Source organism: Plodia interpunctella, chromosome 5, assembly GCF_027563975.2.
Source record: "Plodia interpunctella isolate USDA-ARS_2022_Savannah chromosome 5, ilPloInte3.2, whole genome shotgun sequence".
Classification (NCBI taxonomy): Eukaryota; Metazoa; Arthropoda; class Insecta; order Lepidoptera; family Pyralidae; genus Plodia; species Plodia interpunctella.
Genome location: NC_071298.1, coordinates 8,800,935 through 8,824,186, shown reverse-complemented (window position 1 = coordinate 8,824,186; position 23,252 = coordinate 8,800,935). Strand labels below are relative to the sequence as shown.

Genomic DNA, 23,252 nt, shown 5'->3' with positions numbered 1-23,252 from the left:
TAAAATAAATTTTCATCCAGATTTTTTAAATTTCTTATTTAAAATTTTATTTGGTACTAAAACTGTTTTGGTTGTAATTTATGATCTACTTGTTTTCTAAAAGTCACTTCAAAGTAAAGTTCGTACTACGACACTATCGAGGGACTTATAAAACGAAATGTTTTGACATTGATCGCCGACTGTTGACATTTCAAAAAAGTACAAAATCTTTGGTCGCATTAAAAATATATTTTGTTGTATTTCGAATTTCTTTTCGATAGCAAGTTTATTGTTCTTCCAAATTATAAAACTTTATTATAAAAATAAAGAAAAAATTGCCGGTTTTTACAGATTAATATACTATACATTTATAATTTCTTTAATATACATATTTTAAAAAATTAATATGTAAGTAAAATTAGGAACACTAACATAAACAGTTTTTGAGCTCTCTGAATCGAATGCAGCACGTGCTCGTTGATGTCTATTCAAGGAAATCGTTTAAAACCATTTCTCTATCACCCATATATCTATAGTTAACTTCGATATTCACTTGTATATGTACCTATTATAAAATATATTATCGTTAAGCAAAAAAAAAAAAAAAAAACATAAGAAAAAAAAAAAAAAAAAAAAAAAAAAACATAAGAAAACATAATTCGGTGCTACCTTAATGTGATTTGTATCTACAAAATGGTCTATGTTTGTTGACATTCAATCTCATCGCCGTACAAAACATAAGCTATATATTAAATGAACCTGCTAGGAGATCATCATCATGTGGTGCCATCTTCGAATTGAAGTTTGGAGGTCAGCATACGGAAACTCTTGCGGCTTTCGGCCGCTATATTCAGGAGGGGATAAAGAAATATAAGCTGCTTAACCAACGTGATGTTCACGTGTCCAGAATAATATAAGTCCTGTAGGTCTCGCCCCGGGAGAGCGCGCGCCCGGGGTACCGGACCCGGCCGCTTTCCACCGCCGCCGCCCACCCGGTATAAAAGCCTTCGTCACCCATTCACCCGCCCGCAGTCTGTGCTCATACGTTACAGTGTCAACTTCTCCCGTGCAAGGACTTTGAACATGTATTCGCGGTGTTTAGTAGTGCTCGCAGCCGCCCTCGCCGTGGGTACGTAATTTAAAATATTTAGCAAAGTGATGCGACGGTTTCCGTGCGCAAGCGCAACCTGGAGAAATTGCATGTGGTGTAACAGCTCTCACACATTCAGAAACCGAGATGACATTTGTTTGTCTTGATAGCAGTGAATACTGTGGTGCTTCGCAGGATGTGTCGGATTTTATTGGATAATGCAAGATGTTTTTGGATATTTTAAGACGTTTTGATCACTTACTTGAATTAATATGTCACATTATCCAATTTTTAATTTAGTATTCTGTAAAAAAAAAAAACTTATTCTTCGATATAGAGAATTGGGGAAATTTAGTCTGAAACTTTCGTTGCAGATTATGTATCTGTATTATTGTACTAAATTGTCATTGCTATGCATTTCACAATGGAAAAGCGATATTTAAAATTTTGGTACATATGTGATAAGTTAAATTTTATTAAATTCGAATGAAATTAATGAATATTACTATGAATTTCGATAGACTAATTAATGTAAATGATCTTGCCACCAATTTCACAATAGTCGAATCGTTGCCATAGATTTTCGTAATAGCACATAGCTCGGGGCTGCGCGGGCACACATCTGTTGTAACACTAAATCGGCTCCCATTGTATCAATAGTGTCAAACGAGAGCAAAAGCATTATTGGGAAATCGTAACAGACAATTATCGAGTTAAATAATACGATTATCGTGACTAATTCCTTGGGACTTCGAAGTAAATGTTGTTTCAAGGTTGTCGTGTCTTGTAATAGCTGGGAGGAGATTTATTTTTTTTGAAAAGAGATGAGGATATATTTGTTCAGCAGTGGAACAAGAAAAATATTTAACCTAGTATAAAGTCTCTCTCTCATCTTAACTTCTCTATTTTCATTCTGGGCTGTGACGCCACGGTTAGCGCAAAAAAGTACATTTAAATATTCAAATTTGAAAATATGAATTGAAAAGCCATAAACAAAAATATATTCGGTTTTAATGCTAATTGCATTATCTAACGTTTAACTACTGAGTCATTAATTTTAGTTATTATCTATTAGTTCAGTGTTAATATCACCGTTTATTTTATTACTTAGAAAATCTAATGTCGGATGTTGACTAGATCGCGTTTACGAAAATGCAAGTTTCTCGATCATTGACCCGCGTTGCATCCGATTTGCCAACGTAACATAGACACAAAAAGCATATCTATCAGCACCTAGGTTTGTCTATGTGTATTATTTAAAATTTTACCCACGTACATAGTTCTCACGACGCGTGTGATCCGTATACTAGAAATGCACGTATACTTTTTTGACTACTTAGATTTATAGGCAAAGAGAAGTGCATTTTACGGCTCAATTAAATATTCATTGTAGTGTAAGAGCGTGAAGGTATTCCATTATCGAGTCTCGCGGTGCGTGTTGCAGTTTCACGAGAAGAAAGAAAACTTGGTGAAAATGATTCAGCTTGGCTGAGCATGGACTCAACGATATGATTATATTATTAGTCCAGGAATGTACATTAGACTCTTCTAGATGCTTGTACTTGACAGTTTTGTTTAGGTCAATAAGCATCTTAACGAATATAGCTATAGAATTATTATTATTACTGCATCGAGTTTTTGTCAGTACAGTCAGTTAATATTTAACAATATGCAGGTCAAAGAAACACGAGAAATATTTCCTTGAGATTTTAATTAGCATAAATAATGTTTTCTTTTTGTAAAGCGGATATAAAATAAATACATTTGTTTAATCAAACTATTTATAATTATTGAGAACACAGGACATATTATAGTAATTAATTATTATACAATTATAAAAATTTTATTGACGGATAGCCTTAATTAATGGATTTTTAAAGTTAAATGGGCAACGAAATTTGGCAGATACAATAAATAAACGTTATTTATATCAATAATTATGTTGACGACCTAATTTCATTAATATTATTGGAACTACAAAACTATTAAGTTGGCTAAAAGTTGCGGTCAACTAACGTGCATTACTTGACAGAAGAAATGGCTGCAGTGAAGTCTGTGTTACCACGTCTTCTTCACCTGCGCTTTAGAAGTTGAGACTACTGCCGACTCACAAGTGCTAAGAAGAAATGCTATAAATAAAATAATTTCACTGAATGTAATATATTCGGTGAAATTATTCTATTTATGTTAAGTATTACACTGAATGATAAAAGTCAGGAATTTTTAATAAAGGTTGGTACAAGACAAAACTAAGCGATGTATGCCGATTGGCTCTGATCGACTTTGGGCCAATGTGTACAGTCATGAACAAAAATAAAGCGAACCCACCACCTAACAAACTTTGACAGGTGGCTCAGGTTTATCCGGCCCGACTGTGTACAGTGTGGCTGTAAACGTGATGATTACATCGACTTTCTATCAAGAGGCCATTTATAAAAAATAAGGTCTTTAATTATATAAGAGGTCAGCCTTCGCCGGAAACGTATGCAATTAGCCGCGGTGCATTCGAACAATGAAAAGGAAACAAAACACAGAAATTCCTTGTAACAATGCTTCTGTCTCACGGTACGTATGGGTTAGACAATGCATCATTGATATTAACTCTATTCTAATCCTAGATACCTGGTGCGCCGAACATGGCATGTCGCATTGCTAGGTTGGCTTTAGATGTTCATGTAACATGACACGGTCAATAATGTTAATCAATGTTGGGTTTAAAATCATCATCAAGCATTGTTTAATTATAATAGCGATTCTAACAATCATAATGAAAGAAGCATTAAAATCGTTACACTCCGAATACAAAAGTTTATATAAATTTCAATAATTGATATTAAATTTATTCAAATTATTATAATATATTATAACATAAAACAGTCATTCGACTGTTTTATGTTCTACTACAAATATTATTTTTAGCATAGGTTTTCAGTTTAACTTTTGCTTATGACTAGTAAAAACTGATGTCAATGTCCGTATCAACGGCTATCGAATAGAAAGCGGCTCTCAGCGCAGGCGCAGGTCATGAAACTCCTCCACAATGGGTAATTTCTCTATTAATCACATCTCAGCGATATTGTGCTATAAATATATAGATGCTAGTACGAGAGATTGTCCGTCCTTCAATACCACAACGAAGTAATTACCTTGAGAGCCCTACATAGGGACATTTATTTTTATAACATCTTAGATCCTTACTATTAACAATCTTAAGTATTATAAGATTATTTTTATAAATAGTAAATACCATAAAATCATTAATAATAATGAATAAACTAATTAATTAATGAAAAATGTTATAATAAGGTCAGGTTCGATCTGTAAATTAATCATTTGTTTATTGTTTTCCAATTTTATGATAAATTATTTATCAAACGTGGGATAAGTGAAAGAATCAATACTTATCGATTTATTTGCTTGTCTTGTCTGTTTTATTTCTTAGTTTAATCTAATAGTAACAATGCAGTTTTTTTGTAACAAATTCAGTGAATGGAAATATGATAACGCAATCTTTATGATATTTCCAATCGTTATCATTATATGTACGAGTACACTCGAAGAATACACAAATTAGTGATCAAATTGATTCAGATTATATAACTGTAGAAAAACACCTGCACAAAAAGAATATATATTGCCCTTTAGCATGTTATGTCAGTCGATGATGCTCAAGAATATGCATTAGCATTGTATAATAAATCGATATGATACATTTTGATTTGAATGCCTAATCGATATCTCGAACATCATCCGTCAAAAAGACGTCATATAAAAAACTCGATCTCTGGAACTTTCACCACGTGCATCTGACAATAGTTATCTAATACTGATGTTACGTCAGTCGTCTGGGCCACTCATGTCAGTCAGTCATACATCACAATTAAGTAAATTGTTTTGGAGAAACAAGTGCAAGTTAATTGAGACGTCAGTGAATGAATGCTCTCCATTACAGCGTTTGTTCGATGACCCATTATCGAATAGTCGTTTTGATAGATATATCGATAGACGATAACTATCAAGTTAGATTGCTATTGATAATTTACAGTACGTTATATCCGGCGAAATTGACGAATGAACAGGACTTATATGGCTATCAGTTAGGATTTTAATGGATATAAAAATTATGTTTTCTAATCATGACATTTCTGATCATGTCAGTTACAAGTATGACTAATATTTTTGAATTTGATTTTAACATGTCTATTACAGTGCTTAGTATCAATGACATACGTTAAACAACCGTCAGTAAAAATTCGAATTTGGAACATTGTACTAGCCATGAATTTTCTTAAAACAGAATCGGTACCTTTCAATTGGATTGAGTTAATAGATAAAGGTCACGTGTTGCTCAAGAAGGTGGCGCGGCGCATGCGCATCGAGACACAGAAATCGAAAGTAGAAGCTGCCCACGCTAGAGGCTTGGTAGGTCAGATATTTAGGCTTTCTCGGTTACTTCATCGGTTTCGTTATTTAATCGCGTAATATTTGCCTATATGGTTAATGTGTTATCTCAGTGACGAATCTGGTCGGCCGTTTTTCCCGCGGCTGTGGTTCACTTGGAGTTGTCGCAATTGACGTATGTATTTATGTTTGCTGCGTAAAAATGTATGCAATTTTATTATTCTGCATTTAGTGATAATAAGCTTTGAAATAATAGTAACAACAAAAACTTAAGAAAAAGAACTAAATTAACTAAATTATTTTTCTACTGGTCGAACACCGTTAAAATATCCATTATGACTCGACAACAAAAAAACACTTCTGTGCTTAGTTAATAAAAAAATTGTAATAAATTCCATTTTTAAGCTGATGTCCATATCTTGATGATGTTATCTATGACTCTCAAATGTCATGTCACAGTTTGTATGTGTGTTAGTAAATCTGCAAATCAAAGAACAAACACACCCATCAAGGCCCTAACATAAGTATAGCACAGTTACGGAGAGACATTACATAACAAATGACAGCTTACAAGCCGATAATTATGTCATTCGAGTGCGCGTACGCATGCAACCGGGCAGGGCTGCAAAGGCTTGCGCAAGCGCCGCGCGACGATGACACCGATTTCAATAAAGAAACTTACAGTTTCAATAACACATTTAACTTAGTTTAGTGATAAACAGATTAACATCTAATATACTTCTTTGATACCTATATCTACGAGAATATTAAAGTTTCCGTGGGATACATTACACAATTTATCTATATATGATACGATACGATATATGATATGATATGGTGGTATCTGAAAACCAGGGCCCTGCTCTCTTTGTTGAGCAGAATATGCGCTGAGATACTACCATACCCTTTTATATCGCTGCGGCACATGATTGTATAGTTATGTAGAATGTTTCTTGTGTATTTGTCCTTTATTTGACGACCTCGGTGGCGCAGTGGTAAAGTTCTTGCCATTGAACCGAGAGGTCCCGGGTTCGATCCCCGGTCGGGTCATAATGGAAAACGATCTTTTTCTGATTGTCCCGGGTCTTGGATGTTTATCTATATATGTATTTGTTATAAAATATAGTATCGTTGAGTTAGTATCCCATAACACAAGTCTCGAACTTACCTTGGGGCTAGCTCAATCTGTGTGGTTTGTCCTAATATATTTATTTATTTATTTTAATAGTTTACTGTATCATAAATGTATATTCTGTGTCCACGATATAAATAAACAGTTTATCTATCTATCTAATTTAAATCTGAGCAAAATTTTATTGCAATAATTAGTAAAATCTTAATGATCATTGGTCGGAAATTGATATATTGACGATTCCTATAAAGCTTTTAATAGTATGAGCTCGACCAGTTTATAATCAAACGTAGAAGTAGTCCTAATTGAAAATCATGCAATTCAAATCCGACGAATTGCATTCAGAAGACACGAAACCGATATGAATGCAAATGGATCTCGAACGAAAAGGCGTTTCGTACGGCTAAGGAATGCGAGGTATGTGCGGTGACTTGCTCACCTCGGTAATCCGATTAAATAAGAAAGGTTGCCAGACCGCAGACGCTTGCTTGATGTCTTACAGGTGACCTATGTCGATTGAAATATGGTGGTATTTACCAGCGGATGTTTATAATGCAATAGATCCCAACTCACCTGCCAGTTGTTTTGGATGTTAAAAGGGTAATTTATCTTCGAATTGATTAGCGATATTTTCTGTCCTATAATAAAAATCAAACAAAGTAAAATTATTGATAATGTTATTCTTACTCAACAAGATTTTGCGATTTTTGGGGTCATAAATTGCAAAAGGTCAATGACAAAATCAGTATTTAAATATACCATTCTTGATCACGTGATCATTCATATGTATTCTTTGCATTGTACAAATTTATGCTATATCTACTAAACATAATGAGAGATAGATTAATTACCTACTCCTAGTATTATTATGATACGAACTGTATGAACTTTTTCCTACTGTGGAATATATACGAAACTGGTGATTGTTGAGGACTGCCAGATAAATAAAAGACATATAGACACTGATTTATTATATTGAAGTATTTATTGATTGCTGTAAAGATTTTGCAAAAAGGAGCCTAAAAGTACAAGTTAACCTAAATGTGTATGTCCAATAGTTACATAAAACAATTAGCGATGTTTTGCACCACACATCGTGTTTTGCAACGACTGCTGTATCGGATCACTACCCTCTGATAGTAGGAAGGTGCTTTAATTGCATAATTCATTTCCAACAGTCATTTACTGTTCAAACACTTTGATTAGATAATTAGAGATGCGAGTCTCAAAAACAATGTTAAATGCATCTTACAATTATTACGTGTGGACGATATGAAATTTAGAAAGTTGGAACAAATTACATAATTGTTCTGCAGTGAGATCATGATTTCATTTTTCACGGTTGAAAATACATATTAATTTGTGACAGATGATACATCGCTGTTTGCGATAGTTTGTGCTGTGAAGCAATGAAGAGTTTAATTGCTCACATTGAGAATTCCTGCACTTGTTTCTATGGAACGGGACAAGCAAATATCTCTGTTATTAACTTTGATTTTTCCCAATTTCTTCCACAGGCGTAAGGCGTTAGTCGCCTAAGGTCTTCTTTCCTAGTTAATATTTTTCAATTCGCATGGTGTTGGGTATAAGAATACCGAGGATTGACTAAAGAGTCAAATATCATTATCAATAAATTTATTAATATAAAAAAAACATCTTATTGCGTTTTGAAATGACTGCTGTTGAGAGGAAATATCTAAATTCACATACAAAGAACATAAGACTTGTTTGAATAGCTCACTCAGCCTTGCGCTCTTTTCCCAAGCAGGTTGCCACTGTTTAGGATGTTACAAAATGAAATGGAACCGCTAGATTTGCACAAGATTCTGGAAAGAGTAGCCCAGATTGCGTCAGCGCACGGATGAGCTCCCTTCCTCGCTGTCGCAAATGTCAACCGGTGCTGCAGCCAGTGGCATGTTTGTGACGTAACATATAACATAATGTGTACATAGTAGTCGTAAGGAACGTTGACCGATATTTTAAAGTTTAAACCGCGTTGACATAATTGTGTAAACTTTGCATGTTTTTAAGTCAAATCGTACCTAACTAGTAATTATGGTCTAGACGTATTATTTAGTAAATGAATATATAATTTATTCTTGAATTACTTCACTTTAAACAAGATCGATGTAAATGCTTCAAGCCGAACCTTATGCATCTGGTTTTTTACGTTTATTCCATTCAGCCGTAAGTCTGGTAGAATAGTGAAAAACAAGACGACACAGATAACATCACCAGACAAATCTGATGTTTAATAGTTAAGTAACAGTGAATTGTCGGCACGATCGCAGCGTAACAAGACAAAAGCCGGTGTCGCACGTGCGCCAAACAGTTTAGACAAAGCCACAACAAATGTGCCAACGTTTTGTGACAATTGTGGCATTACGCCACGTCGCCGTGTCGCATTCCTCGGAGATAGAGCGGCCCTGCCCGAGACCGGTGTGGCGCAACACGTTGCTGCCACGCGCTTGGCAAACCCCCTGGTGGTTTATTATGAAATTCCAATTAAAATTCAAGAGGATTCATGTTTGGATGCGACATTTCACAATTATTATATTGGCAGCTTCTCAATTATTTCGTTTCGTAAAGTTGATACTACATTTTAATAATCGACACGCCTGGTTAAATTGTCGTTAATATTGGTATCATTTAAATTGAAAACATTTAAGTACTTAGGTATGTGGAAATAGCTGCTAAACTTCTACTATAGATTACCACTTTCTAATTAATTCCAGTGATCAAAACGTAAATATTATACATATTTTAGTGCAGGCTTATATTTATACTGCCTTTATGCGATAGTTTTGGAAACCTGAAAACTTTGCATTAACAATTACTTATTTTACATTACAGCGGCCGCCCAAGAAAGCTTCAAATGCCCAGACGACTTCGGCTTCTACCCACACCATATATCCTGCGACAAATATTGGAAGTGCGACAACGGAGTGGCCGAGCTCAAGACCTGCGGCAACGGCCTGGCCTTCGACGCCACTGACTCCAAATACCTGACTGAGAACTGCGACTACCTCCACAACGTGGAGTGCGGCGAAAGGACGCAGCTTGGTGAGATTAATTTCTTTTTTTTTGTCGAAACGATCAGTATTAATTTTGATTGCTGGAAAAACTAGACACTGGCATTCCAGTTAAATATTTTTAAATCGAAAAAGGAAATATTGTCACAAAATATAAATAATATAACCAGCCATAGGCTGGTTATATTATTTCTATTTTTGTGAGTTAACAGTAGTTATCCTATTTAATACAATTCAAAAAATCATTTTCGATACATTATTAAAGAAATTGATTGATGATCATGTACTTATTGTATTTTTATATAAGTGTAGGTACCGGATAGAGTTAAAAACCTACTTGGTTGCTGCCAAACAATTAATTTTCAAACGTAAAATTAATCACAGGGCAAAGCAAATACATATATATTTTTTGTTCGCAACTTCATACCATTATCGATTGTAAATTCGTAAAAAATGCAAATTTCGTCGCAAACTATGGAAAAACTACTAACAGTATCTATGGTCAAGGTCGTAGAATTAGCATAATATTATTCTTTTTATTACAACGGAGATCAACCAGGATGTGGATAGAAGGTCACTCGGCCACTCGAGCGCTTGGCGACACTATTAATAAAATTACATACATTATCCCCGCGATTTTAGACTTCACGTGTGACATAGGTACATTCAATATTGTCGAGAATATGAGAAAAACCTTGACACTTTAGACTGTTTCTTATAAGCTATGCAACTGATTTTTTAATCAGCTAGTTTTTCTAAGAACTAATTATAGGATGCTGTTCTTAGAAGACGTATTGGATACGCTGTCCTTGACATTTAGTATGTAGGTTTTGCTACTTTTGGGGCTTGCAATGTCTTTATTCTAATAGCGAGTAAATAAGACTGCTCGATCAGTTACTATGATTTATAGTTGAATATATCGTCTCTTTTTACAATTGTATCTATGTTCAAAGTCAACTTCAATGAGATACGATAAAGTAGGTAGCTTATATGGCAGAGATTAAGAAAAGTATTCTACCATATTTCGAATGTAGTTTATTATTATATTTATTATCTATTGTTTTATACTTAGTGATAAAAATTACATGATTAAAATTACACTTCAGATTGTGCACTAGTTCAATTCTGAAATTCACTTAGATCCAAATGTTAATTCGATAACTCAATTTTTTCACCGACCCACTAGAGTATTCTGTAAGTTGACATATTTCATACAAGCACATAATCCACAGAGCCGCCAATCTCCACGCCCCACTGCCAGCGGCTGTACGGTATCTTCCCCGACGAGGCCAAGTGCGACGTGTTCTGGAACTGCTGGAACGGCGAGGCGTCCCGCTACCAGTGCAGCCCCGGGCTCGCCTATGACCGGGAGTCGCGCGTCTGCATGTGGGCCGACCAGGTGCCCGAGTGCAAGAACGAGGGTACGTTTCAGACGATATTTATTACATAATTCAAAATAATATATATTTTTCCACGAAGATCTAGTTTTTCGTAAAATATTAATGTAAAGAAGAAGGCTTATGTTGCAGCGAATTTCTGGGGTTATAATGATGATAAAATATTCAGAATGTGTATGCAAAAATCACGTGTGTGTGTATATTATAGAGTTATGTTATAAACTTTATTCTAAGGCACGATGTTTTACTGACTTGATTTTAATCTATTCACCTCAACTGTGTGCACCTGTCTCTTTCAGCGAATTTCCTCCGACTCAGCACAGCCGTCGCTCAACTTTTATATTTTCTCCTTGCACCTTTCACTCACGTAACCTTTTTCGGTGTTTCCCAGAAGTAGCGAACGGTTTCTCTTGCCCTGCGCCTGGTGAGGTCTCAAACGCCGGCTCCTTCAGTCGTCACGCCCACCCTGAGGATTGCCGCAAATACTACATCTGTTTGGAAGGAGTCGCTCGCGAGTACGGCTGCCCCATCGGCACTGTCTTCAAGATCGGAGACTCTGACGGCACTGGCAACTGCGAAGACCCTGAAGACGTTCCCGGATGGTGAGTCCCGACAGTTTTCATCAGACGTCTGAGCAATAGCTTCTGTGAAACATTTACCACCTGTAATTTACTGATTCATTGCATCAGACACCTGAGAATTCGAACTAAATTCCAAAGTCATTGGTTGGATATCACTGGCTATGTGGTGTTTAATCAGGACCAATTGGTACAGTTAACAATGTTGTGCCTTGTCGATGCTTTATACCACCTGTGAGTTGCACTGTAAAGATCTTTAATAATTTTCTGAGCACTATCTATGATTGGTTTTAGCAACTGTATAGAATTAAAGCACGATAAGGTATCATGTAAAAATTATACACAAATCCTATAACATTTCCATTGGTACGAAACCTTGTGACTAACTTTCTTTCGCACGTGATTCTCCTCACACAGCTCCGCTGTCGCACTCACACATCTTAAGGTATTCGAGTTAGCTAGTAGGTAGCAGACTCGCCCACCTGGTAAATGGTGGCAGTGATGCGGTCCGGAGGTTTACACAACGTATTCAGGCCGGTGTAAAATTAACATGACATAAGGGAAAATTCAATGGCTGGTGTCATACGTGAGGCCGTGGTCAGCGATCGCGCCTAACGGGCTGTATGCTAATGTATATTTTCATACAAATATATACAGTTGACCGTAATGCATGCTAACTGTACTGAGGCATTGAACCGATAATGTTACTATAATGCTACGATTCGATGCAGTAAGGACACCATTTGCTACGTCTAATCCATTACGTAACATATGTCAATTTACTACCTTGAATTCAATATACTAAATAATCAAATATGATGTAAAACTTTATGAATTATTTATTGAATCACAAAATATTTTGTGTGCCTCTTTGTGTGAACTCCGAACCACATTATTATTGTGTAGATACAAAAACATGTTAGATAATACCAAGAAAAGCGAACGGGTACTATTCTAGTTTCAAGGCAGTTCACTCTACAGCTCGATGTGGACAAGATTTCATTACACAATTCTCTGTTGCCTATCCATAAACATAGTAAAAGTTGTTGGAAATTGATATAGTTTCACGCGAGGTAGGACATAGAGTTAAGTGTTGCGTAGAAGCGGCAGTAAGTTCGGTACATTTTCAGCGAGGACTACTACGGAGATTTGGATCTGAAGGCGATCCGCAAGAGCGAGCTGCTGGCTGGCCTGCAGCAGGACGGCACCTCCCGCAACACACAGCCCAAGCAACTCAAACCCCGCCCTCAGAAGGAAAACTAAACACCTTTCCCCGCCTTAACCTTTAAATACTCACGTAATTAAAAACCAAACTTCTTCCTTCACGCATCACGAGTAACAATCCTGGCCGAAAATAAATTTTATTTTATTCATGATGCGCGAAGGTTACTCCAGGTTTTAATTTAAAATTTCGAATTTAGTGAGGTATTTGTATTCGTTTCTAGTTGCCAAATACTTTATCGTTTATTAGCCTTTTTCGCAGTTTCAAGAGGCCGGTTAGGAAATTAGTAGAATCATACAGCGATAGAAATATTTATTTTATATTGTATTTAGTTTTGATAGTACCTTATAAAGTAACAGAAACGTATTGAGTTCGTTCCGTCCCTGTATGTGTATAGAAACGTTTGTACCTAATAATCGTAAGAGCAGGTTTGCATTTAACTGAAGTAGTTCTGTGTAAAATTAAACGTAGAAAGTACACGTCATCTCGAAAATAGGTATCACCCATGACTTTGTAAATATTTTTGTACTGAATTTTTTCGCTGCGACTGAGTGTTGTTGTTTGATAGAAACTGTAATACTTAAGTTTTATTATTAGTGATTTAATAAATAAAAATATAAAACTATGTTGTCTTATATTTATTCTGTATGTAAATGCACTGTTGCACATTTCCCTAACTTTCACGACCACTTTTTCCTTTGATTGCATTCACTTTCTAATAACATTTTAATAACTTCTTGGTTCTTTTAAATCTGTCTAATACTCTCACTTACTGTTTATAATAATAGTTTGTTTATATGTGAATCCAAACTGACCATCCTGGGCCCTACAGGTATGTTTACTCAATATCCAATAACACTTTGAACATTGTTTAAATTTTCGTTATCATGGTAGATGTAAAAAAATATTACTATCTTATCAATTGTAATAGCTCAAAGATTTTTTTTTAGTAGAAAAGCTATTGAAAATACGTACTGTTCAGTATGTTGTAATTTTTTTGTTCAATATTATATTATAATTTACAGCGAAGACTACTACGGCGACGTGGACCTGAAGGCGCTGAAGAAGTTGGGATATTGAATGTCAAGGAGCGGCTCCAAGGACAGGCTCAGATTCAATCTTTTCGACTTGATCTAATTCCTCTTCTCGAAAAAAGCGGGTTATGTGTGCGCGAAAGTGATGTGATTTTAAGTATGTCTGACGAGACGCTCGATGTGGACTATCTGGACTACTTTCTCTATTCTAAGTGCCTTTATTTAAAAAAACAAAGCTTATCGTTGTATTTCAATCGATATATTTTCAATTGCTGAAAATTCGATTGCCTAGTCGATACAATTCAAAAAGAGAACGTTGCTGTTGGCGTAATGTATATTTTTGGGTGGTATTAAAATATTGTGTTACGTAAAAACGTGTGACACTTTCAACAGTTCACATTGTGTTGACGGTTTTCAAAAGTACTTTACTTTGGAAATCTACTTAAGTCTTTGGAAATTTCGTCTGTTGTTTGTGAAGTAAATTTCCAAGTTGACCTTGACGTCGCACCATCAGACTGTTGGTGCGGTGTCGAATTATGTTGTTTAGTCATAAATTAAGTTAAGCTAGACATTTGATAAGTACGACTTTATGTAAATAAAATACTAATTATATTCTATTTATTGTGGTTTTTGTTTCGGTAACCTTTAATAATTTTTGTCGTCGATGATCATAGTGTGTGATTTAAAATTCCTAAAATCGTCCGAAAAATTATGATTGTTTTTATATCTATAGCTATTAGTTTATCCATTACGACTGTTAACAAATGATGGAATAACTATGATGAATTTATTTCTTAATTCTTCTTGAATTGGAATAATATATTGGAACATACGAGTAGTTACGTGCAAAAATCATCATATCATATATAAAAATTGAAGAAAGGCCAAATTTGTACATTGGATATTTTTTTAATTCTTCATGGAATATACTTAGTTACTGATATAGATGACGAAATCAGTCTGTCTGTCTGTCTGTCTGAACGCGCATCACTCGAAATCTACTGGACCGATTTGCTTGAAATTTGGTACCTACGTACCTTATATACCGGGTTAACATCTTAGATACATTTCATCCCGGTAAATGGTCAGGTTCCCGTAGGATAATTGAAAAACTAATTATGAATAAAAAATGCCTCAGAATCCCGGGTTAACATCTTCTAGACATTCATCCCGGAAAAAGAGGAGGGTCCTGTAGGAAAATTAGATATATTTTATCCCGGTAAATGGTCAGGTTCCTGTAGGATAATTGAAAAACTAATTATGAATCAAAAATTCCTCGGAATCCCGGGTTAACATCTTATAGACATTTCATCCACAGGGGGATCCTGTAGGAAAATTAAAATAACAATCCACGTAGCCGATTTACTTTAATATTAAATACAACTTTAAAAAAAATAATAATTCAAAAAATAAAAGACGGCACATAGTTACGTTTATTATATATTTTATATTAAGAATATGATTCACAAGATAAAATAAATACGTAGGATATCACTTTCTAATTCAAAAATGATAAGAATATTGCATAAAGATAAACATAATGTGCAAGTCCAGTCTTTCAAGTATATTGTATTTTTTATAATAACTAAAGTATTGTTTATTAAAGACATAGTCATTGAGCCATTCCTACATGTGGGTAAAACTCGTTAAATGCGCTTTTCTTTTTTTTTTTTAAAGAGCTAGTGAAATCATATTGAAATCCAGCCAGTGTTTTCATTGCTAAATTTATTAGATTTTTTATAAGAAATTAGCACATAGCGCTGCATTGTTATCGTCTGTAACCTAGCGCTAATTTCAGAGAGATCAAAATTGAAGTTCGTTTCTTATCAGTAATTATTAGAGTATTTGATTAAGCATTACTACAAAAGGAGAGAGGATCTATTATCACTTTATAGCTATTGAAGATAGTAGTTGTTTGATAGCATCTTCGCGAGACGCCGCCCTGTGACCCGCCAACAAGCCTGCAAATATGTATGAAGTATTATTTAGAGAAAGAAAGGGAGAGATGAAAAAAAGAAAGATTAATAGATAATGTAAAGCTCTCTTCTAACTGTGAATACTAAAGAAATTACTTCGAAGAACAAAATATTAAGAATAAGTGCTAAAATGTTAGAAATCAATTTATGAAGAAATAAAAAAATATATATTGCTGCAATAGAACTTTCTTTAATTTTTAGTTTGACAATGAAAACACTTATTCAATGCGAAGGATCCATTTAGAAAAATAGCAATTTCCGCTCGTGAAAGTCATCAAAATCTACTAAAGATTCAAAAGGTCAATTTAAATTGGTGACAAAATGTACTTACTTTCTTGCTTGATAATGGAATTGGAGAAAATGAAGTCGCTGCCGTAATAAGGTTTAGGTGCCAGTGAAGGGAACAGTGGTGAAGCGGGGGGCGCGGTGGCAGGTGCTGCTGTGGGGTAGAAGTTTATTGGGGCAGGGCGGTTGAGTGGGGGACTGGGTGCTGGGGGACTGGGTGCTGGGGGACTGGGTGCTGGGTCACTGGGGGCTGGGGCTAACGGAGGGGGGAACGCTGGGACTGGAGGGGCTGCCCCGGCTTGCGGCGACGACGGCGCGTCGGGCAGCGCCGGTGCGCAGTTGACCTGGTCCCTGTAGTCGCATATTCCAAGGGTCTGAAAGATGAAATTTTATTTTTTTTACAAGAAACATAATTAAGATTATTGGTTTGAATTGTATTTTAAAATGAAATATATTATGTAAACTAACATATCATTCAATTTCGCCAACACAACTCATCGTCTTGTCGCATAATTTGGTAGTTCATAATTTGAGTGGAAAATAAAAATCACCGGAAAATAAAGTTTAAAGTATGGTAAGTTAGGTATGAAGGAGGTGAAAATGGTGTGGAGGAGAGCGGTACAAATGCACCGGTTGGTGGTTAAGAGGTTAGTAAATAAATAAATAAATATATTAGGACAAATCACACAGATTGAGCAAGCCCCAAAGTAAGTTCTAAACTTGTGTTATGGGATACTCATATTGAACTCAACGATACTATATTTTATAACAAATACATATATAGATAAACATCCAAGACCCGAGCCAATAAGAAAAAGATCATTTTCCATCATGACCCGGCCGGGGATCGAACCCGGGACTTCTCGGTTCAGAGGCAAGCACTTTACCACTGCGTCACCGATGTCATCAAATACAATAACTGAACTAAATGTACCTCATTGTAAGCCAAGTCGGCAGGGCACTGGAACTTCACAGGCTGCCTCCCGACGCACACAAAGAATTCATTGCAGTTCTCCTTGTTTCTGAACGTCTGGAAGTCTTGTTTGCAGATTGCAGGTGGTGACGGCACTTGAAAGGAAAAATTTAAAATGATCAACAAGAATAATAATACATTCACCATTCATGGTGATTGCAACAGTAGATTAATAGAATTTGGGTTGGCATAAAAGATTGTATGGATGGAATAATATTTTGACGACCTCGGTGGCACAATGGTAAAGACCGAGAGGTTCGATCCCCGGTCGGGTCATGATGGAAAACGATATTTTTCTGATTGGCCCGGGTTTTGCATTTTTATGTATATATATGTATTTGTTATAAAATATCGTTGTTTTAGTATCCCATAACACAAGTCTCGAACTTACTTTGGGGCTAGCTCAATCTGTGTAATTTATCCTAATATATTTATTTATTTAATATTACTATTAATACTTTGAAAGTATGATGTCCAAGTTTCTGACTAACACATAGGTTACCGAGAAAAGAAAAATTAAACTTCTTATAACATTTTTATGGGGTATAAACAAACAAAAGGTCACTCACATCCTCAGTTATGCAACGAGCTGACGCGATGGAACTTTACGATATTTAGCATAATATCCACTTGACATTTCCACCCAACACCTTTCTATATACACCACTTAACTTACATAATGTTATTAGCATCAGGCTTGTATAGATAGAATAAGAAAAGTGAGACATCATTTGGCATTACCATGTTAAAGTAATGCGTGTTATCCTAAATTAATCTTAAACTAGATTTTACCCTCGTCTTCGCTCGCACTTTCTTCATGTTTCCGCCCATTAATTATTATTGCCAATATCTCGGGTTCTAAGTAACGTATCGCGATATACCCTATACTAGATTTTAAATTGGACCTTTCGCTATACAACTGCGAAAATCGCATCATACGAGTATTTGCGCGCAACTGTCTTTGTCTGTCAGAAAGACAGAGAGAAATTCTCAAAAATATGTTTTGTCTTCCCACAAAGAGTATGTACCTATATACAGATATAGCCCACTTATAATTTTATAATATGGATAGATGTGTAAATTATTAAACGAATAGATTAAAAACTGAAACAAGAATTGAAAATTTTACGTTTATGTTAGGTTTAAAAATATATCACATACTTAATACAGAAAAGAATGCATTTAAATTAAAGTAATTAAAATAACATTCAGCATATATTACAAGTAACGTTTGTATAATGAAACACATGGGTCGCATTCCTATATGAAAGAATAAAACGTCTTACTTAACATAAACTAACATTACTTGATGTAATTATGTTCTGACAGCGTCGGCCTATTTGTCCGAAAGTTAATTTTAGACGGGATAAACTAACTTGATAAATGCCACTGACATCACTTAACTGGCCAATTAAGTGGCAAACAGCCCTAACCAGATGATTAAGTGCTTACCTGGTTTAAACCTGTTTTTACAATCCACATTATCCGAGTAGTCACAGTACCCCGCTCCTGAGAACATGAGGCCTTCAGGGCATTGCTGTTCGAACGCCCAACCGTCCCAGCAGTTCAAAAAGGCGCTGCAAGACTTAGGAGATGAGAATGACCCCCGTTTTCCGGCGCATAGGGGGTTGGGTTCAATGACCGGCTGCTTCTGGGGTAAGACGAGGCTGTTTTCGTAGACGGGGTCGTTGGCGATGTCCTGGACCACTTGCTCGGACACCGGGATCATGAAGCATGCTGATGTACCGCTGATTGATATCGGCTGCAATTGACAATTTGTTTTTTAAAAATTTCATCAAAAAATAATAAATTATTTAACTAGTTTTAATTACAATTAATGTATTTTTATTTGTTACCTTTTCACGCCTATTCTAATCTTCCCGAAACTTAGAATAAATACTTCTATGTATGTGTATATGTATGGAGAAGAACACAGGGAAAATAATTAGTATACCAAATTTAGTCTGAAAAAATATTTTTCTTAGTATACCAACTCACTCTGAGATAGTTGAAGAAGGGATTCAAGAAATTCCAGAAGAGCGGCAAGTTTCCAGCGTTGAGGAAAAAGTTTTGGAGGTACGGATTGCTGAATATATTCACCATGCGGCCGCCTTCGTCGTAAACTGTAAGAACATCAGCAATTAACCTTAGAGAGATCCAAGTTTACTACCCATCATGATTTAGTTAATTACAATCGTGCATTTAAACGATAAAATTAGAAACAACTTCGTGTTCATGCCCGAGGTCTCTTTTAGGTTCCACCGTGTATACTAGACATAACAAGGATCGTAACTCATCGTCCACAAGCGAGCCCTGACATGTGAATACAAATACACACTCATCCGGCAGTGTTGGCTTTCAACGGACAGACAAAAAGACAAGCTGTGATGTATGTAGAGGAGGATGCTATAAATCTCTCGAAGAAGTTCAATGACCGAGGGTCACTGAGAATGCAAACCTTTAGTGTTCTAAACCTTACAAGGAAAACCCTGTCGTATCTGACGTTATCAATAATGATAATAATGATATTTTTGGCATTAAGATTATATAATAAATTTCCATATTTCTACAATTTTCCATATAGTAAATATCTTGGTCTTGGACCGAAGAAGTTTAATTTCAAAATTCACTCTAGTGTTAAGGATGACAAACTCGATAAACAGAAAAAATGTTTAGATATTCTGAAGTTATCGGCATTATGATTACACAAGTAAGTATTATTTTTTTAGGCCATCTTTTATCCTATGTTTACGTGTGTATAATGTATAAGTTCATTATGTGACTACAGGATGCTATAATATTTATTGAGAACCTTAAAAATATAGCACTCCACGCACTTGATCTTGCAATTACTTACGCAAACATATAAATCCTTATTGCCAACACCTCCGCCAAGCTACAGCAGTTAAATAATTATTTTCGATGACTTCCTGTATAATCCTGAATGTGGTTTATGCACATATGTGTTTACGGAGTCACTTATTTTTATTGTTTCCTTGAATTGACAAAAATAACCGAATTATTTCATCATAATATACCAGAGGTGAGGCGATTGAAAGTAGACGCAGTTATTACAAAGCCGTAGATATATTTTGAGTAACATTATATATTCCAGGACATAACTATTGCCTATTTAACTGGTTTTCTTCAAATCTACACTTATCCGACTTACGCTTCTATTTATGTATATATTTTAGGCTTAATATTATATGGGTTGAAAATTAGAAAGATAGTCGACACTAATTTTCATCTTGACATTAATATTTCTTTAACTAAATAATTTTCTTTTGAAAGGTTCTCGACTTCCACGTGTAAAGTCGTTATAAAAATACAAGTATATTAAACGGACTCCACGATAATCAGATAAAGGATGCAGGTCTCAGTGAGTGGCTCAATAATGACCATGTGGGATGATGATATGATAGGCAGCTTCCAGCAAAAAGCAGAAATATCAGGATGACTCAGAGCATTTTATAGGCGCTGGACTAAATCGACTAAGGGTGTTATGTTACATTTGTGGAATCAAATATAAATTCATTTTCTAATACTATATTGACTGTTTTATCAAAATTATTCAATAAACATACTACAATTTCTACACTAGCCATAGAAATGTAGGAATTAAACATGTTTTTATGAATGCAATTTTTTTCATTTGTACTTGTTGATTTCTAATCTTTGTGAAAACATTTTGAAAATATTTCGATTATAGTTCAGATCACAAAAGCGAAGAATTATTATGCATACATAAAAATATCTCTGATGTAAATATAGCTTTCAATGTTAATTATCCTAAAAACGTTACACTCCTTGTTTTTACAAGGATAGTTGTACACGATACGTGTAATTAAACCGAAATGTCGAAAGAATTTCCTAAAGAAAATTCCAAGCGTAAATTCATACAAAAATAGTACAAGATAACATCTACCTACATTTAATTTAAAATCATCACCTAAGACCGCCTTATATGGCTTTATACAAATAACTTGACAGTTTACTAATATTTATATATTATTTTGATTTTTTTTATTTATTTATTTACAAGTTAAATCGTCACAGGCCAACCCAATTCGATAGTGTAGCTCACAGAAAAAAACCTACTAAAATTAATGACATACGTGTGAATTAACTCAGTGAACAATTAAATAATATACATACTATTTACGATCCGTCATACTTTAAATTACTCTCCTACTATTGACAGATCAATTTCCTCGCTGATGTAAACTGAAGAATTTATTTACAACATTTTAATTATGTCGTTCCATAATTACGGCTAAGTTTATGAGATCGCTGTGCCCTACAGCCTGCAGGACTTGTTTGTACTCACGTGTGTTGGTAATAAAGTTGAATAGACGAAGGAGTAAGTACCTGGCGGTCTTAATACACTGTGCTAATGGGAGCCTAGGTTTTATCAACACTCTTAATGTAAATAATAAAGATTGAATTGTTTTTTTTTTCAAAGTACTTATCTTGTTACAAATATAATGCAAAAAAGGCTAAAATGCTTGCGACGCGTTATGATTTGGATGTTGCGATGAGAAAGGACGACAAATATTTACGGAAATATATTGTCAATTTTCTCAATATTTGGCGATGTGTATTATTATCAAAGGGCGTTTAGAATGTCATAACATGAGATGTATTCGTATAGTAATATGTTAGGGTCACCCTTTATTAAAGTATATTCCAATATATTTGTTTCTGACTAGGTATAAAAATTTGCAACTGTCACTATTACAGAATCACAATTCCAAACGTGGCGTTCGAGTCACACGACTGGCTCTGTCTTTCCCGTAAGAGATAAAGATGTAAATTAATTTTTTCTACAAGCATAAATAATTAGAAAAAAATTTGGCTTTTATTTTTTCTTTTTTTGAGATAGGTTGAGCATAGGTAATGGTAAAATGGTATTGAAAACTGTAGCATATAATATGTTTAGACATAGAAATAATATCTTCAGAAAATAAATAAGTTAAAATCATAATAATTAACAAAATAGATTATATTATTCTGGTGATAAACGTCCCGAAATTTTAATTAGCTACTAATTATTATGAACTTACTTAACTTTAAATGATAAATGTGTTGAAAGGAATATAACGATGTTAAAATAAATAAGAATAGCTGTAGCTAAATGTAATTATTACCATATGAAGGTTTTGGTTGTTGACATCTTAATAAAAAATATTATAGGCATACACATAAAAAAATACTCACATAAGAATTTTTTCTGTCGTTTACTCACATCTTGATCCGCGCGTACGGCCGTTGTAAAGACCAACCCTAGTAAGATAAACTTGATCATTGCAGAATCCTTGCAGCGAGCGTTCTGCAGGGCAATGTCAGGGATAGTCGCAAAGGCTAGCTTATATAGCTTCGGTCGAAGAAAACAAGTATTAAGAATACGTGGGATCTAGTTTAGGCCTGGATGTTGGGAGCCTAAAAGGCGCTCTACAGTATGAGTAATTTTTACGACTGTTTTTATGCTTTAGTAATTGTTATCTTTTCCTAAATTTAGAAAACTTTGTCTAGATATACGTAAAGTAATGGACATTTTTATAACTATGTCATTTAAGGAGATAACAAAAAAGACTATCAAGTTAGGGCTACTGAAGTTGATATATGATTTATTTTATTTTATAGTAAGCGTAGGTATTATTTTAGTATTCGTCAGGAATAGATCTTATAATTAATCGCAAAAAGAGATGTTTTATTTGTTTACTCAATTCGCATTAAAGAAAACAGAAAGAAAAGAAAGAGAGAGAGAAAGCGATTGTACTTCAGCAGATGAAATGATAACCGCAACATTTTCTAATGCATAGGTACATACACGATAAGGATTTTTACATTCAAAGTTTGATATTTCTGATCGAAGTGACATATAATGAGGTAAAAACGATTGATTTTTATTCGTTTATACCCGTATGTATATGTATGTCGTAACAAAAAAAAACTTTTAAAATAATGGAATAAATAATAATAATAATACTAAAAATAGGGAAACTACGCATAAATATGCATTGAAACTTTTTAGTATTTCACATACATCATTGTCAGTCATTCGGACGCGGTCTCAATGGGTATCATTTCATAAATGCGCATCTAGATCTCAACCCTCGGTGGATATCATGATGGATTGCCCGAAGCGAG

General features: G+C 34.8%; 2 protein-coding genes across 4 annotated transcripts; one reads left to right on the top strand and one right to left on the bottom strand.

Annotated features, from left to right (window-relative positions):
• The first annotated feature begins 963 nt into the window (after positions 1 to 963).
• On the top strand, positions 964 to 14,482 carry Gasp (gasp). Of its 3 annotated transcripts, none has more exons than XM_053745377.1 (5): positions 964 to 1,108; positions 9,456 to 9,665; positions 10,867 to 11,055; positions 11,423 to 11,633; positions 13,857 to 14,482. In XM_053745377.1, the coding sequence occupies exons 1-5, from the start codon at positions 1,063 to 1,065 to the stop codon at positions 13,909 to 13,911; spliced, it is 711 nt and encodes a 236-aa protein (XP_053601352.1). In that variant the 5' UTR covers positions 964 to 1,062; the 3' UTR covers positions 13,912 to 14,482. The 3 variants fall into 3 exon arrangements, with proteins under 3 accessions (XP_053601352.1, XP_053601350.1, XP_053601351.1); XM_053745375.1 differs by lacking the exon at positions 13,857 to 14,482 and adding an exon at positions 12,740 to 13,456; XM_053745376.2 differs by lacking the exon at positions 13,857 to 14,482 and adding an exon at positions 12,740 to 12,956 and having other exon boundaries at positions 11,426 to 11,633.
• An 807-nt stretch (positions 14,483 to 15,289) lies between these two features.
• On the bottom strand, positions 15,290 to 22,451 carry LOC128670256 (uncharacterized). The gene is made up of 7 exons (XM_053745773.2): positions 22,320 to 22,451; positions 19,098 to 19,222; positions 18,552 to 18,861; positions 17,061 to 17,194; positions 16,367 to 16,500; positions 16,173 to 16,336; positions 15,290 to 15,826 (listed from the first exon to the last, which is right to left on the bottom strand). Exons 1-7 carry the CDS (start codon positions 22,405 to 22,407, stop codon positions 15,750 to 15,752), a joined length of 1,032 nt encoding a protein of 343 aa, XP_053601748.1. The 5' UTR covers positions 22,408 to 22,451; the 3' UTR covers positions 15,290 to 15,749.
• Between the last annotated feature and the right edge of the window lie 801 nt (positions 22,452 to 23,252).